The 11,715-nt window shown below is 39.6% G+C and overlaps 2 protein-coding genes across 10 annotated transcripts in view; one reads left to right on the top strand and one right to left on the bottom strand.

Moving 5' to 3' along the window:
* The window catches only part of LOC141363002 (differentially expressed in FDCP 6 homolog), a 44,465-nt gene that overhangs the window by 25,180 nt on the left and 7,570 nt on the right, over window positions 1-11,715 (top strand). For 8 of the 9 annotated variants that reach the window (XM_073865413.1, XM_073865416.1, XM_073865415.1 and 5 more), the window contains 7 exons: window positions 2,727-2,813; window positions 5,569-5,769; window positions 7,806-7,946; window positions 8,788-8,967; window positions 9,083-9,310; window positions 9,384-9,530; window positions 9,607-9,715. In XM_073865413.1, coding sequence (XP_073721514.1) covers window positions 5,674-5,769; window positions 7,806-7,946; window positions 8,788-8,967; window positions 9,083-9,310; window positions 9,384-9,530; window positions 9,607-9,715 — 901 coding nt within the window. In that variant the 5' untranslated portion in view covers window positions 2,727-2,813; window positions 5,569-5,673. Of the gene's footprint in view, window positions 1-2,698; window positions 2,814-5,568; window positions 5,770-7,805; window positions 7,947-8,787; window positions 8,968-9,082; window positions 9,311-9,383; window positions 9,531-9,606; window positions 9,716-11,715 lie in introns of all 9 variants that reach the window. The other variant, XM_073865414.1, reaches the window with a different exon arrangement.
* LOC141363009 (achaete-scute homolog 5-like) lies at window positions 169-1,465 on the bottom strand. The gene has a single exon (XM_073865443.1). The coding sequence runs from the start codon at window positions 973-975 to the stop codon at window positions 457-459; it is 519 nt and encodes a 172-aa protein (XP_073721544.1). The 5' UTR covers window positions 976-1,465; the 3' UTR covers window positions 169-456.

Genomic DNA, 11,715 nt, shown 5'->3' with positions numbered 1-11,715 from the left:
ACTGTACAGTCTTACAAAACCTGTCAAGAAATGTCCAGGTCAAGTTTCACTCCAAAATTAATAGACATTTGAATAACAGAAATGGACAAAGATAGTAAGAGAGTCCGGGGCGGATCTGGGCCCAATCCGCTCCAAAGTTGGCGCATCTGGTGTAGGTCCGCCCCGGAGTCTATTGATATCAGAGAATCATCTGTATAGGGAATAAGATAATGTTAATAAACACTTCATGTAAAACTTAATTTCTTATTTAGTTTGACCTTGACATGTTTTTAAACCCAGAAGACAAAAAATTTAGTTGAAGTATAATTTAATGTTTATTTAAAGTCAGAATTCAGAAAAATACACAAACAAAGTTGACATGAGCACTGACAGTTAAGTTCAATAGGGTGCAGTGTTGATTTCAGGGCTTTTTTGGGTGCATTGACCCTTGTGCCCTTCGGTGAGTCTGAATGTCTCTTAACTCCCAGCAGACTCCTCAGAGGAGGTGTCAGAGAAGGACAGTGGTGAAGCCGCTCCTACATTCTCCTCTTCTCTCTCTGGTTTCTCCACCAAACTCTGTAAGTATTTAATATAGCGGATGGCAGCCCGCAGCGTTTCCACTTTGCTCAGCCGTTTGTCCGCCGTGCCGTTGGGTAAGTGGTCACGAAGTTTGGCGTATCCCTGGTTCACACACTTCACACGTTGACGCTCCCTCTCGTTTCGCTTCTGGATGAATGCCGGCTCAAACGGACATTCATAGACGCCCAAACCGGCGTGGAACGGCGGCAGGTACGACAGCAGCGCCGCCCCACCGCAGTCGTAAACTCCCTGTTCCACACGGGCCGGATATAAGAACAAAGGCAGCGAGCGGCCCAACGGGTCCGAATGAAGATGGGAGTGCTTGTCATTCCCTCTGTAAACACAAGACGGTGCAATGCCACAATGAACGCCACTCCTACTGAGATGACAACGAGTGTCTGGGAGAGGTGTGTCCATATTGAGATGAGACGTGCCCAACTGGTACTCTGCTGTGATAAATTTATCTAAGGGTGTGTGCGTTCAGATGGATTAAACTGTGTTTCCTGAGATGAGGAAGCATCATCCTCTTCCTCAGTTAAATCCCCATTTCAATAACAGGGGCCTGTAAAGCACTTCCGCTCCTCTTTGAAACCCTGTGAAGGATTTTGAGAGAGACAGACTCGGTTTAACTTCAAACACACTTCAGATTAACATAATAACCATTTAGACAGAAGTTCAAACACAAGGGATAAACTAGCGGACGGTCACGGATTGGCCATTAAATCGCCCAAAAGACGTAAAACCCTCAAAACTAAAGACCCACAATATACTCACACTTAAAAAAAGAAAAGAAATGCAGCATAAAGTTAAAACAACTTGGTTTTGCGAGTCAATTCAACCTACAATTTTAAGCTTTGACTTAACTTACTTACAAACTTACAAAAATACTTTACAATCAGTTTTCTCTTTTACAGACATTACACTGCAAAAAATTATTTTCAAGAAAAAAAATTCTTAGTATTTTTGTCTTGTTTTCAGTAAAAATATCTAAAAGATGCTTTTCTTGATAATGACCCAAGAAAATAAGTCTAGTTTTTAGACCAAACATATCAAATTTAAGTGATTTTGTGCATAAAACAAGCAAAAAATCTGCCAATGGGGTGAGCAAAAAAATCTTAAACATTTTTCTTAAACACTAAATTGAAGAAAAATTAGCTTACCCCATTGACAGATTTTTTTGCTTGTTTTATGCACAAAATCACTTAAATTTGATATTTTTGGTCCAAAAACTAGACTTAATTTCTTGGGTAGTTTTGCTCATCAAGAAAAAGCATCTTAATTTAAGAATTTTTAGATATTTTTACTGAAAACAAGACGAAACGTTTCTCTTGAAAATCATTTTTTGCAGTGTACAGAAAGGAAAATGTAACTGCTATGTTGATCTAACATTTATAATGAAATCTCATCTGTGCTTTTCTTAGGAATATTACATTTTGAGGCCAAATATTGAATTAAAAGATAGATGAAATTGTTTTTTAATGAACATGTAAATGCTTGGGGAACTGCACTGTAATTTAGCTGACCCAATTGTGAATGATAAAAAAAATATGATTCTGTTGGTGAAATCCAGACTAAAGTCATCAAAGTTCGATTGTACATGGATTTTAATCTCTAACATGATTTAACTCTTACTTATATTTTCACCAAACAATCTTAAAAATGCAAAAAATTACTTTCTTACTTAGTATTTTTGTCTTGTTTTCAGTACAAATATAAAAAAATTAGTAAATCAAGATGGATTTTCGTGATGTGCAAAATGACCTAAGAAAATAAGTGTAGTGTTTAGACAAAATTTATGCTTAAAACAAGCAAAAAAATCTGCCAATGGGGTAAGAAAAAAAACTTTCTTACCCCATTTGCATTAACTTATTTTGTAAGGTAATTTTGCTCAGCAAGAAAATGAATCTTGATTTAAGAATTGTTAGATATTTGTACTGAAAACAAGACAAAAATAGAAAGTGTACATAATGCAGTGTGAGTTTATGTAGAAAATAAACTTGATCACTTGAGATTAGTTATCACAAGCAGGGTAACATATATGAATAAATGGATAAATTTGTTTGAAGACCAGACATTATTAAAGAATAGTTAAAGAGTTAAATATTGTGATATTTTCCCCCATTATTAGATGTTTCCTTAGAAACGTAAACATCTTGTTAATCACGTAGATGAAGCATCTGGAAAGTTCTTACCTGAGGAAGATGAGCCGGTGAAGATCTCTCCGTATCCTTACACACACCTGAGTGATGTTACAGGTGAGCTCTTACACCTATACCTGTAGCTCCGCCCCTCTGACGAGTGTGTGTGTGTGTGTGTGTGTTTACACTCTTACATGAACATTTCAAAGGCAGGATGAGTCTCAGGAAGAGATGGATTTTTGTTTTGTGTTTGAAGTCTGAAATTACAGCAGGGTGCAGACAGCTGCAGACGGTTACTTACTGGTCTCAGATCTGTCGGTCAAACACCAAAACACATCGCACATGCGATGTACATGACTGCAGTTAAACTCAACCAGTTAACAAACATCATGAGACTGTATTTACCTTGTACAGTGTATATAAATGTAAGTATTATTAGATAGATAAACAGAGAGAGAAAGAGACAGGCAGAACCCAGACAGCAGAAGACTCGGGCTGGATCTGCACCACACTGCTGACTTTGGCGTAGCTCCGGTGAGGATCTGGCCCGGAGTCTTCTGCTGTCTAGGACAGAGAGAGAGAGAGACAGACAGACAGACAGGAATCATTCAGCACGTTGATGTCAGCTCTTCAGTTGTCCTGACATCAGTGAGGTAACAGACCTTCATCCAAACCGCTGTCATCATCGTCTGGATGTCCTCTGCAAAACATGTCTGTGTGACGGGAAACACATTTTTTTCAACCTGATTACTTAATGAAGAAAAGAGCACACACACAAACTTTGAAGGAGCATCCGATTTAAAGATCTCTCAGCGGTGCCGGATATGAACACACACACGAAGCCTTGAGCACAAACCTCTCATCAACAATCAACATCTCGCACATTTGCTTTCTGCTGTCTGTCTGTCAGAAATGATCGTATGTGATTCTATCATAACATCATGTCAGAGGTGAACTTCCACAGGTGTGAATGTATGCAGGTGTGCACTCGTGAAAACCTGATGACAGTAACAGTTTAACCTTTCTGTCTGTGTCTGTGTGTGGATATATGAACTGTTTATAGTAGACTGTACACTAGCTCGACTTGGAATACGTTTCCTGCCTACTATTTTAAATAACAGGTGAAACTAAATGTTAAATGCTTTCAATTGTAAGTTGCTTTTGACTGAATATCACTAGAAATATGTGCAAAATAACCTGTTTTATATTAAATGTTTATTTAAAGGTGCCAAAGAATGCATTGTAATAATCTGTTAAATTGTTCTCTGATATCTACACAGAAGGTTTGTGGCTTTATTAAGTGCAAAAATTATCCAGAGTCAGTTTTACTTGTTAATTTATAACTCTAGGATTTGTCTTTAGAATGAAATGGTCTATTATTATCTTATTTAAAAGGGTCATGAATAATAATGTTGAGCTCTGCTCTGATTGGCTGTCTCTCCTTCAGTAGCTCTGTGTGTGTGTAAACAGATCTTATGTTTGAGTCTGTATCAAATGAAGAGACAGATTTTGAGGAATAATCAATTGTTTGGAGATTGTTAATGGACGTTTCTGAGCGATACGTTTGTGTTTTTTTCAGTACGGACCTGTAAAACGTACCTGTAACGTCAATAGTACAACTTCAGCCTAAATGCTAGCATATAGCATTAACTAGCATATAGCATTAACTAGCATATAACATTAACTAGCGTATAGCATTAACTAGCGTATAGCAGCCCAGTCACACGAAATGACATACCTATAGTCACGTAATTTTTTTATTCTTTTTCTGTCATGAATTTCTGCTTTTTTTCGTAATCGTATCACGAATTTCTGTTTATGTGCCATTGTCACGTATTGGTTACTCAACTGTATTGTCCTATTTTCTTATAATTTCCGCTTTGGTTTAGGGTTACATTTACATAAAATGACACCCTTAACCAAACCCAACTCTAAAGGGGGTCGCACACCGGCCGCGAAGCTCAGTGCAGAGTCGCGTCAAGGACAATTCGGAGGTATCGTAAACCGAAAGTGCAATTAAATAGCGCAAGCTTCGTCAGATTGCGTCTACTTCAAAATGCAAAATATACGTTAGCAGCCAATGTTTATCATTAATGATTTGGAACAAATATGATGTTATTTAATGGTTAACTATGTGAGTGGCGCTGTGGGGCGATTTGAGCAATTTCCTGAGTGACAGCGGGGCGGCACGGACAGGCGCCACCTGGCGGAGCCGGTGTGCGTATACTCATAGAAAACAATGTGTTTGATTTTTTTTAGAACGGCGCGGCGCTGAGCTGTGCAGCCAGTGTGCGATCCCCTTAACCCTAACGCCAGGTGACAATGGTTTAAAATTTAGAAAATATAAAAAATAAATCTGAAAAATAGTATAAACCAATACTTAAAATGACATCCTAACGCAAACACCAAATCTAACCCTTAACCGAAGCGAAAATGGTTTGAAAATAGGAAAAAGCAGTTGAGTAACCAATACGTGACAATGACACATCACGAAAAAACGCTGAAATTCGTGATAGTATCACGAAAAAGAATACAAAAATTACGTGACTATAGGTACATAATTTTGTGAGACTGGGTAGTGTATAGCGCTAATTCAACACTGGTCACAACTTTATTTTTAGCATTGTAACAACATTGTAATTATTTTATTGTTGGGGGCGTACATACTTATTATTCATCTATACCTGCCCTACATAAATACAGTTTAACATTCTACTGCACCTTTAATATACTCTATTCAATATTTGTTATATTAATATACATTGTGTGATGTAATCTGTGTATGATTTCAGAGAGGTGGGACACTGATAAATGCTTATTTCTAACATGAATATAATAGTATACTGTGTGAGTGTGTCTGTTTTACCGACAGGTGGCGCTGAAGTTGCAGACACACTGACAGCAGGATGTGGAGAGACTTACATAAAGAGTTGAAATACAAAGAGAGGGAAAATAAATCTATCAGTTTTGTGTGATAATGGCGCTGCGAGCCGCTCTGCTGAAGAGTATCTGGTACGCTTTCACTTCACTGGACACAGAAGATAGCGGGAAAGTGTCCAAGTCACAGCTGAAGGTAAGACAGATGACAGACAGACAGATGTGAGAGATGTTGACTTGTTTGTTCTGATACAGTCAGCTGTATGTGGTTGTGTGTTTGTGTATGTGGTTGTTTGTTTGTATATGTGGTTGTGTGTTTGAATGTGTTTATATGTCATACATTGAACAAAATTGTCTTCAGAAGTCCCCCAAATCCGACAAAATCTCCATCTGTGTTGATTATTAAATGTAAAAACACTTTATTCTGTAAATAATTTATGTTTATGTGGTGTATATAGTGTTCAGTATTTTGTGTAAATATTGTATTGTTTTTTAGTAAGGTGATTTGATTTAAAGTGTTTTTGTGTAAGTTTATGATCTGTCATTATTTAACTGAATGAGTAAATGTGTTTGTTAAGAGTTTCAGTTAATCTCTCTCACACTCGGTGGCTTTACAAGGATCAACTTTATACACAAACTAAAGTCACTGTGTGTATGTATGTGTGTGTGTCTCTCTCTCTCTCTCTCTTTGTCTCTCTCTCTCTCTCTCTTTGTGTGTGTGTTTGTGTGTGTGTCTGTCTCTGTGCATCTGTGTTTGTGTCTCTGTGTTTCTGTGTGTGTTTGTTTATGTGTCTGTCTGTGTCTCGGTGTGTGTGTGTGTGTGTGTGTGTGTTTCTGTGATTGTGTGTGTCTGTGTTTTTCTCTGTCTGTATTTATCTGTGTGTCTCTCTGTGTTTGTGTCTCTGTGTTTTTGTGTCTGTCTGTGTCTCTGTGTGTGTTCCTCTGTGTTTGTGTGTGTCTCTGTCTGTGTCTCTTTGTTTTTCTGTGTCTGTGTCTCTGCGTGTATCTGTGTCTCTGTGTGTGTGTCTGTGTTTTTCTCTGTGTGTGTCTTTGTGTTTCTGGGTGTGTGTCTCTGTGTTTGTCTGTGTGTGTGCCTCTGTGTTTGTGTTTGTCTCTGTCTGTGTCTCTGTGTTTTTCTGTGTGTATGTCTGTGTCTCTGTGTCTGTGTTTGTGTCTCTGTGTTTTTGTGTCTGTCTGTGTCTCTGTGTGTGTGCCTCTGTGTTTGTGTGTGTCTCTGTGTTTGTGTGTGTCTCTGTCTGTGTCTCTGTGTGTCTCTCTGTGTGTGTCTGTGTCTCTGTGTTTTTCTGTGTGTGTGTCTCTGTGTTTGTGTGTGTCTCTGTGTTTGTGTGTGTCTCTGTCTGTGTCTCTGTGTTTTTCTGTGTCTGTGTCTCTGTGTGTCTCTGTGTGTGTGTCTGTGTCTCTGTGTTTTTCTGTGTGTGTGTGTCTCTGTGTTTCTGTGTGTATGTCTGTGTCTCTGTGTCTGTGTTTGTGTCTCTGTGTTTTTGTGTCTGTCTGTGTCTCTGTGTGTGTGCCTCTGTGTTTGTGTGTGTCTCTGTGTTTGTGTGTGTCTCTGTCTGTGTCTCTGTGTGTCTCTCTGTGTGTGTCTGTGTCTCTGTGTTTTTCTGTGTGTGTGTCTCTGTGTTTGTGTGTGTCTCTGTGTTTGTGTGTGTCTCTGTCTGTGTCTCTGTGTTTTTCTGTGTCTGTGTCTCTGTGTGTCTCTGTGTGTGTGTCTGTGTCTCTGTGTTTTTCTGTGTGTGTGTGTCTCTGTGTTTCTGTGTGTATGTCTGTGTCTCTGTGTCTGTGTTTGTGTCTCTGTGTTTTTGTGTCTGTCTGTGTCTCTGTGTGTGTGCCTCTGTGTTTGTGTGTGTCTCTGTGTTTGTGTGTGTCTCTGTGTGTCTCTCTGTGTGTGTCTGTGTCTCTGTGTTTTTCTGTGTGTGTGTCTCTGTGTTTCTGTGTGTATGTCTGTGTCTATGTGTCTGTGTTTGTGTCTCTGTGTTTTTGTGTCTGTCTGTGTCTCTGTGTGTGTGCCTCTGTGTTTGTGTGTGTCTCTGTCTGTGTCTCTGTGTTTTTCTGTGTCTGTGTCTCTGTGTGTGTCTTTGTGTTTCTGTGTCTGTGTCTCTGTGGGTGTCTTTGTGTTTCTGGGTGTGTGTCTCTGTGTTTTTCTGTGTGTGTTTCTCTGTGTTTCTGTGTGTGTCTCTGTGTGTGCCTCCGTGTTTGTGTGTGTGTCTGTAGGTTCTGTCTCATAATCTTCACAGTGTTTTGAGGATTCCTCATGACCCAGAGTCCCTTGAGAGACACTTCAGTGATGATGATGATGGTCCAGTGTCCACTCATGGGTACATGCCCTACCTAAACCAGTTCATACTGGACAAGGTACTGGTCCATTACATAACTGTAGTCTATTGCTTCTTAGATGCTTCTCTTTAGAAGAAAATCCAACCTCAGAAAATGTTTTTATCTTTCAGATTTGCATTTACAGGTCACCTGATGTATGTAAAAGTCACATGATCATTCTTTAAAGATGCTAAATCGCATACTATAATCTTCCAAAAACACCTCCGCTCACAAGTATAAGGGGTTTCCTTTTCATTCATTTCTGTTAATAACTTTGATCAAATGTGTTGCCTTTAATTAAAAATTAAATATACAGTATATATATACAGTACATATACCTATGGAATGATTTATCGTGAGAGGAAAAATATGTTTTAGTCGCATAACATTGATTAATCGAAATGTTGTGATTTTTTGACATTTAGAAAATATATTGCGAAAGTATTTGTTATGCATATGCGAGGGTCCATGTACGCACAACGCCAGACTTCATACACGTAGGTTGCGCATGTGTATACAGGAGAATGTATTATGTAGCATGTAGCCCAGGATATGCATTGGATTTTGTCGCAATGTGCATGCGTTGAACATTTGTGTACACAGTCAAATAACCTTTGCTTTGCAAGGCTGTGCGTTCAACTGTGCATGACGTTCACATACTTGTATAAAAACAAAAACAAACTATACTCCAGGCTTAAGTTTGTAACGGAAACCATGCTAATAATTGACGATTTGTTGTGTGATTTTATCTCTATTGAGAAATTCTATGAGACATATCTCATAGAAAGACAAAATCGATACCTTAATAAAATGAAACCTGAAAACTCAATTTAATTTCCTGAGCTATGAGAGAGATGTGATCTTTATGTTGTGTTTTCAGGTGGTGGAGGGTACGTTTGTTAAAGAAGAGGTGGATGAACTGTGCTGGACTCTCTGTTCTAAGAAATACTACCGTCCTGAAACGCTCCGTGTTCTGTCCAATCAGGACGCACTACGACTCTGGTGTCTCTTTAACTTTCTGGCAGAGGATCAGTATCCTCTTGTGCTTGTACCAGAGGAGGTGACCAAACAAACCTGCTCATAAGTTCATCTGTTCTGAGATCAGGAATTAAGAGTAACATTTTAAAGTGATAGTTTGCCCCAAAATGATTTTTGTCTTGATATGATTTCTGTAGGCGGAGTATTTGCTGAGGAAGATCAGCAGCGTGATGACCGTGGAGTTGAACTGTGTTGACGTGGAGGAGTTTCTGTCACAGGACTGCGTTCAGAAGGACGGTTTGAACGTCTGGAGTTTCCTGCAGCTGGTGAACTCGGCCACTATAGGTCGAGGGGTGGACAAAGACAGTATCAGTATGGCAATAGAGAAGGTGTATCGAGAGATGGTGGGGAGCGTCCTGAAAGAGGTGAGATGTGGAACAGACTTCATACTGATCTGGTGTTGGAGAATACTGACCGTGTGTTTGTGTGTATTTAAAGGGATATCTGTGGAAGAAGGGTCATTTACGTAGGAACTGGACGGAACGCTGGTTTTGTCTGAAGCCTGGCTCTCTGTCGTATTTCATAAACGAGGACTGTAAAGAGTGTAAAGGTGTCATAGATATGGACCAGAACTGCTGTGTTGAGGTACTGCAGTGCATCATACAGCTTGAGTTTCATCCTGCTTCATCTGTCTGTACTTCATCTCAGCTGTGATTGACAGGTGCTGTCTGACAGGGAAGGGAAGAGATGCATGTTCTGTGTGAAGACCCTTAACAAAACTTTTGAGATCAGCGCATCTGACTCCAGACAGAGACAAGAGTGGATTACAGGTTTGAAGACTACACACACAGTCTTCCTCTCTCTGCTACTGTCTCACTTCTTCTGTCCCACTCTTCATGTCTCATTCTTCATGTATCCTTGTTCCTCTTTATGGCTCCTTGTGCCTGTCTCATTTTCCATGTCTCATTCTTCGTGTCTGACCCTTAATGTCTCCTTGTTCCTGTCTCACTCTTTATGTCTCACTCTTTCTGTCTCGCTGTTCCTGCCTCATTTTCCGTGTCTCATTCTTTGTGTCTTACTCTTCCTGTCTCATTCTTTATGTCTCCTTGTTCCTGCCTCATTTTCGTTGTCTCATTCTTTGTGTCTCAAACTTCCTGTCTCATTCTTTATGTCTTCTTGTTCCTGCCTCATTTTCCGTGTCTCATTCTTTGTGTCTTACTCTTCCTGTCTCATTCTTTATGTCTCCTTGTTCTTGCCTCATTTTCCGTGTCTCATTCTTTGTCTCACTCTTCCTGCCTAATTTTTTATGTCTCCTTGTTCTTGCCTCATTTTCCGTGTCTCATTCTTTGTCTCACTCTTCCTGCCTCATTTTTTATGTCTCCTTGTTCCTGCCTCATTTTCCGTGTCTCATTCTTTGTGTCTCATTATTTATGTCTCATTTTCCGTGTCTCATTCTTTGTGTGTCACTCTTCTTGTCTCATTCTTTATGTCTCCTTGTTCCTGCCTCATTTTCCGTGTCTCATTCTTTGTGTCTTACTCTTCCTGTCTCATTCTTTATGTCTCCTTGTTCCTGCCTCATTTTCGTTGTCTCATTCTTTGTGTCTCAAACTTCCTGTCTCATTCTTTATGTCTTCTTGTTCCTGCCTCATTTTCCGTGTCTCATTCTTTGTGTCTTACTCTTCCTGTCTCATTCTTTAGGTCTCCTTGTTCTTGCCTCATTTTCCGTGTCTCATTCTTTGTCTCACTCTTCCTGCCTCATTTTTTATGTCTCCTTGTTCTTGCCTCATTTTCCGTGTCTCATTCTTTGTGTCTTACTCTTCCTGTCTCATTCTTTATGTCTCCTTGTTCTTGCCTCATTTTCCGTGTCTCATTCTTTGTCTCACTCTTCCTGCCTCATTTTTTATGTCTCCTTGTTCTTGCCTCATTTTCCGTGTCTCATTCTTTGTCTCACTCTTCCTGCCTCATTTTTTATGTCTCCTTGTTCCTGCCTCATTTTCCGTGTCTCATTCTTTGTGTCTCATTATTTATGTCTCATTTTCCGTGTCTCATTCTTTGTGTGTCACTCTTCTTGTCTCATTCTTTATGTCTCCTTGTTCCTGCCTCATTTTCCGTGTCTCATTCTTTGTGTCTTACTCTTCCTGTCTCATTCTTTATGTCTCCTTGTTCCTGCCTCATTTTCGTTGTCTCATTCTTTGTGTCTCAAACTTCCTGTCTCATTCTTTATGTCTTCTTGTTCCTGCCTCATTTTCCGTGTCTCATTCTTTGTGTCTTACTCTTCCTGTCTCATTCTTTAGGTCTCCTTGTTCTTGCCTCATTTTCCGTGTCTCATTCTTTGTCTCACTCTTCCTGCCTCATTTTTTATGTCTCCTTGTTCTTGCCTCATTTTCCGTGTCTCATTCTTTGTCTCACTCTTCCTGCCTCATTTTTTATGTCTCCTTGTTCCTGCCTCATTTTCCGTGTCTCATTCTTTGTGTCTCATTATTTATGTCTCATTTTCCGTGTCTCATTCTTTGTGTCTCACTCTTCCTGTCTCATTCTTTATGTCTCCTTGTTCCTGCCTCATTTTCCGTGTCTCATTCTTTGTGTCTTACTCTTCCTGTCTCATTCTTTATGTCTCCTTGTTCTTGCCTCATTTTCCGTGTCTCATTCTTTGTCTCACTCTTCCTGCCTCATTTTTTATGTCTCCTTGTTCTTGCCACATTTTCCGTGTCTCATTCTTTGTCTCACTCTTCCTGCCTCATTTTTTATGTCTCCTTGTTCCTGCCTCATTTTCCGTGTCTCATTCTTTGTGTCTTACTCTTCCTGTCTCATTCTTTATGTCTCCTTGTTC

This window comes from Misgurnus anguillicaudatus, unplaced genomic scaffold, assembly GCF_027580225.2.
Source record: "Misgurnus anguillicaudatus unplaced genomic scaffold, ASM2758022v2 HiC_scaffold_31, whole genome shotgun sequence".
Lineage (NCBI taxonomy): Eukaryota > Metazoa > Chordata > Actinopteri > Cypriniformes > Cobitidae > Misgurnus > Misgurnus anguillicaudatus.
This window is presented reverse-complemented; position numbering and strand designations above follow the sequence as displayed.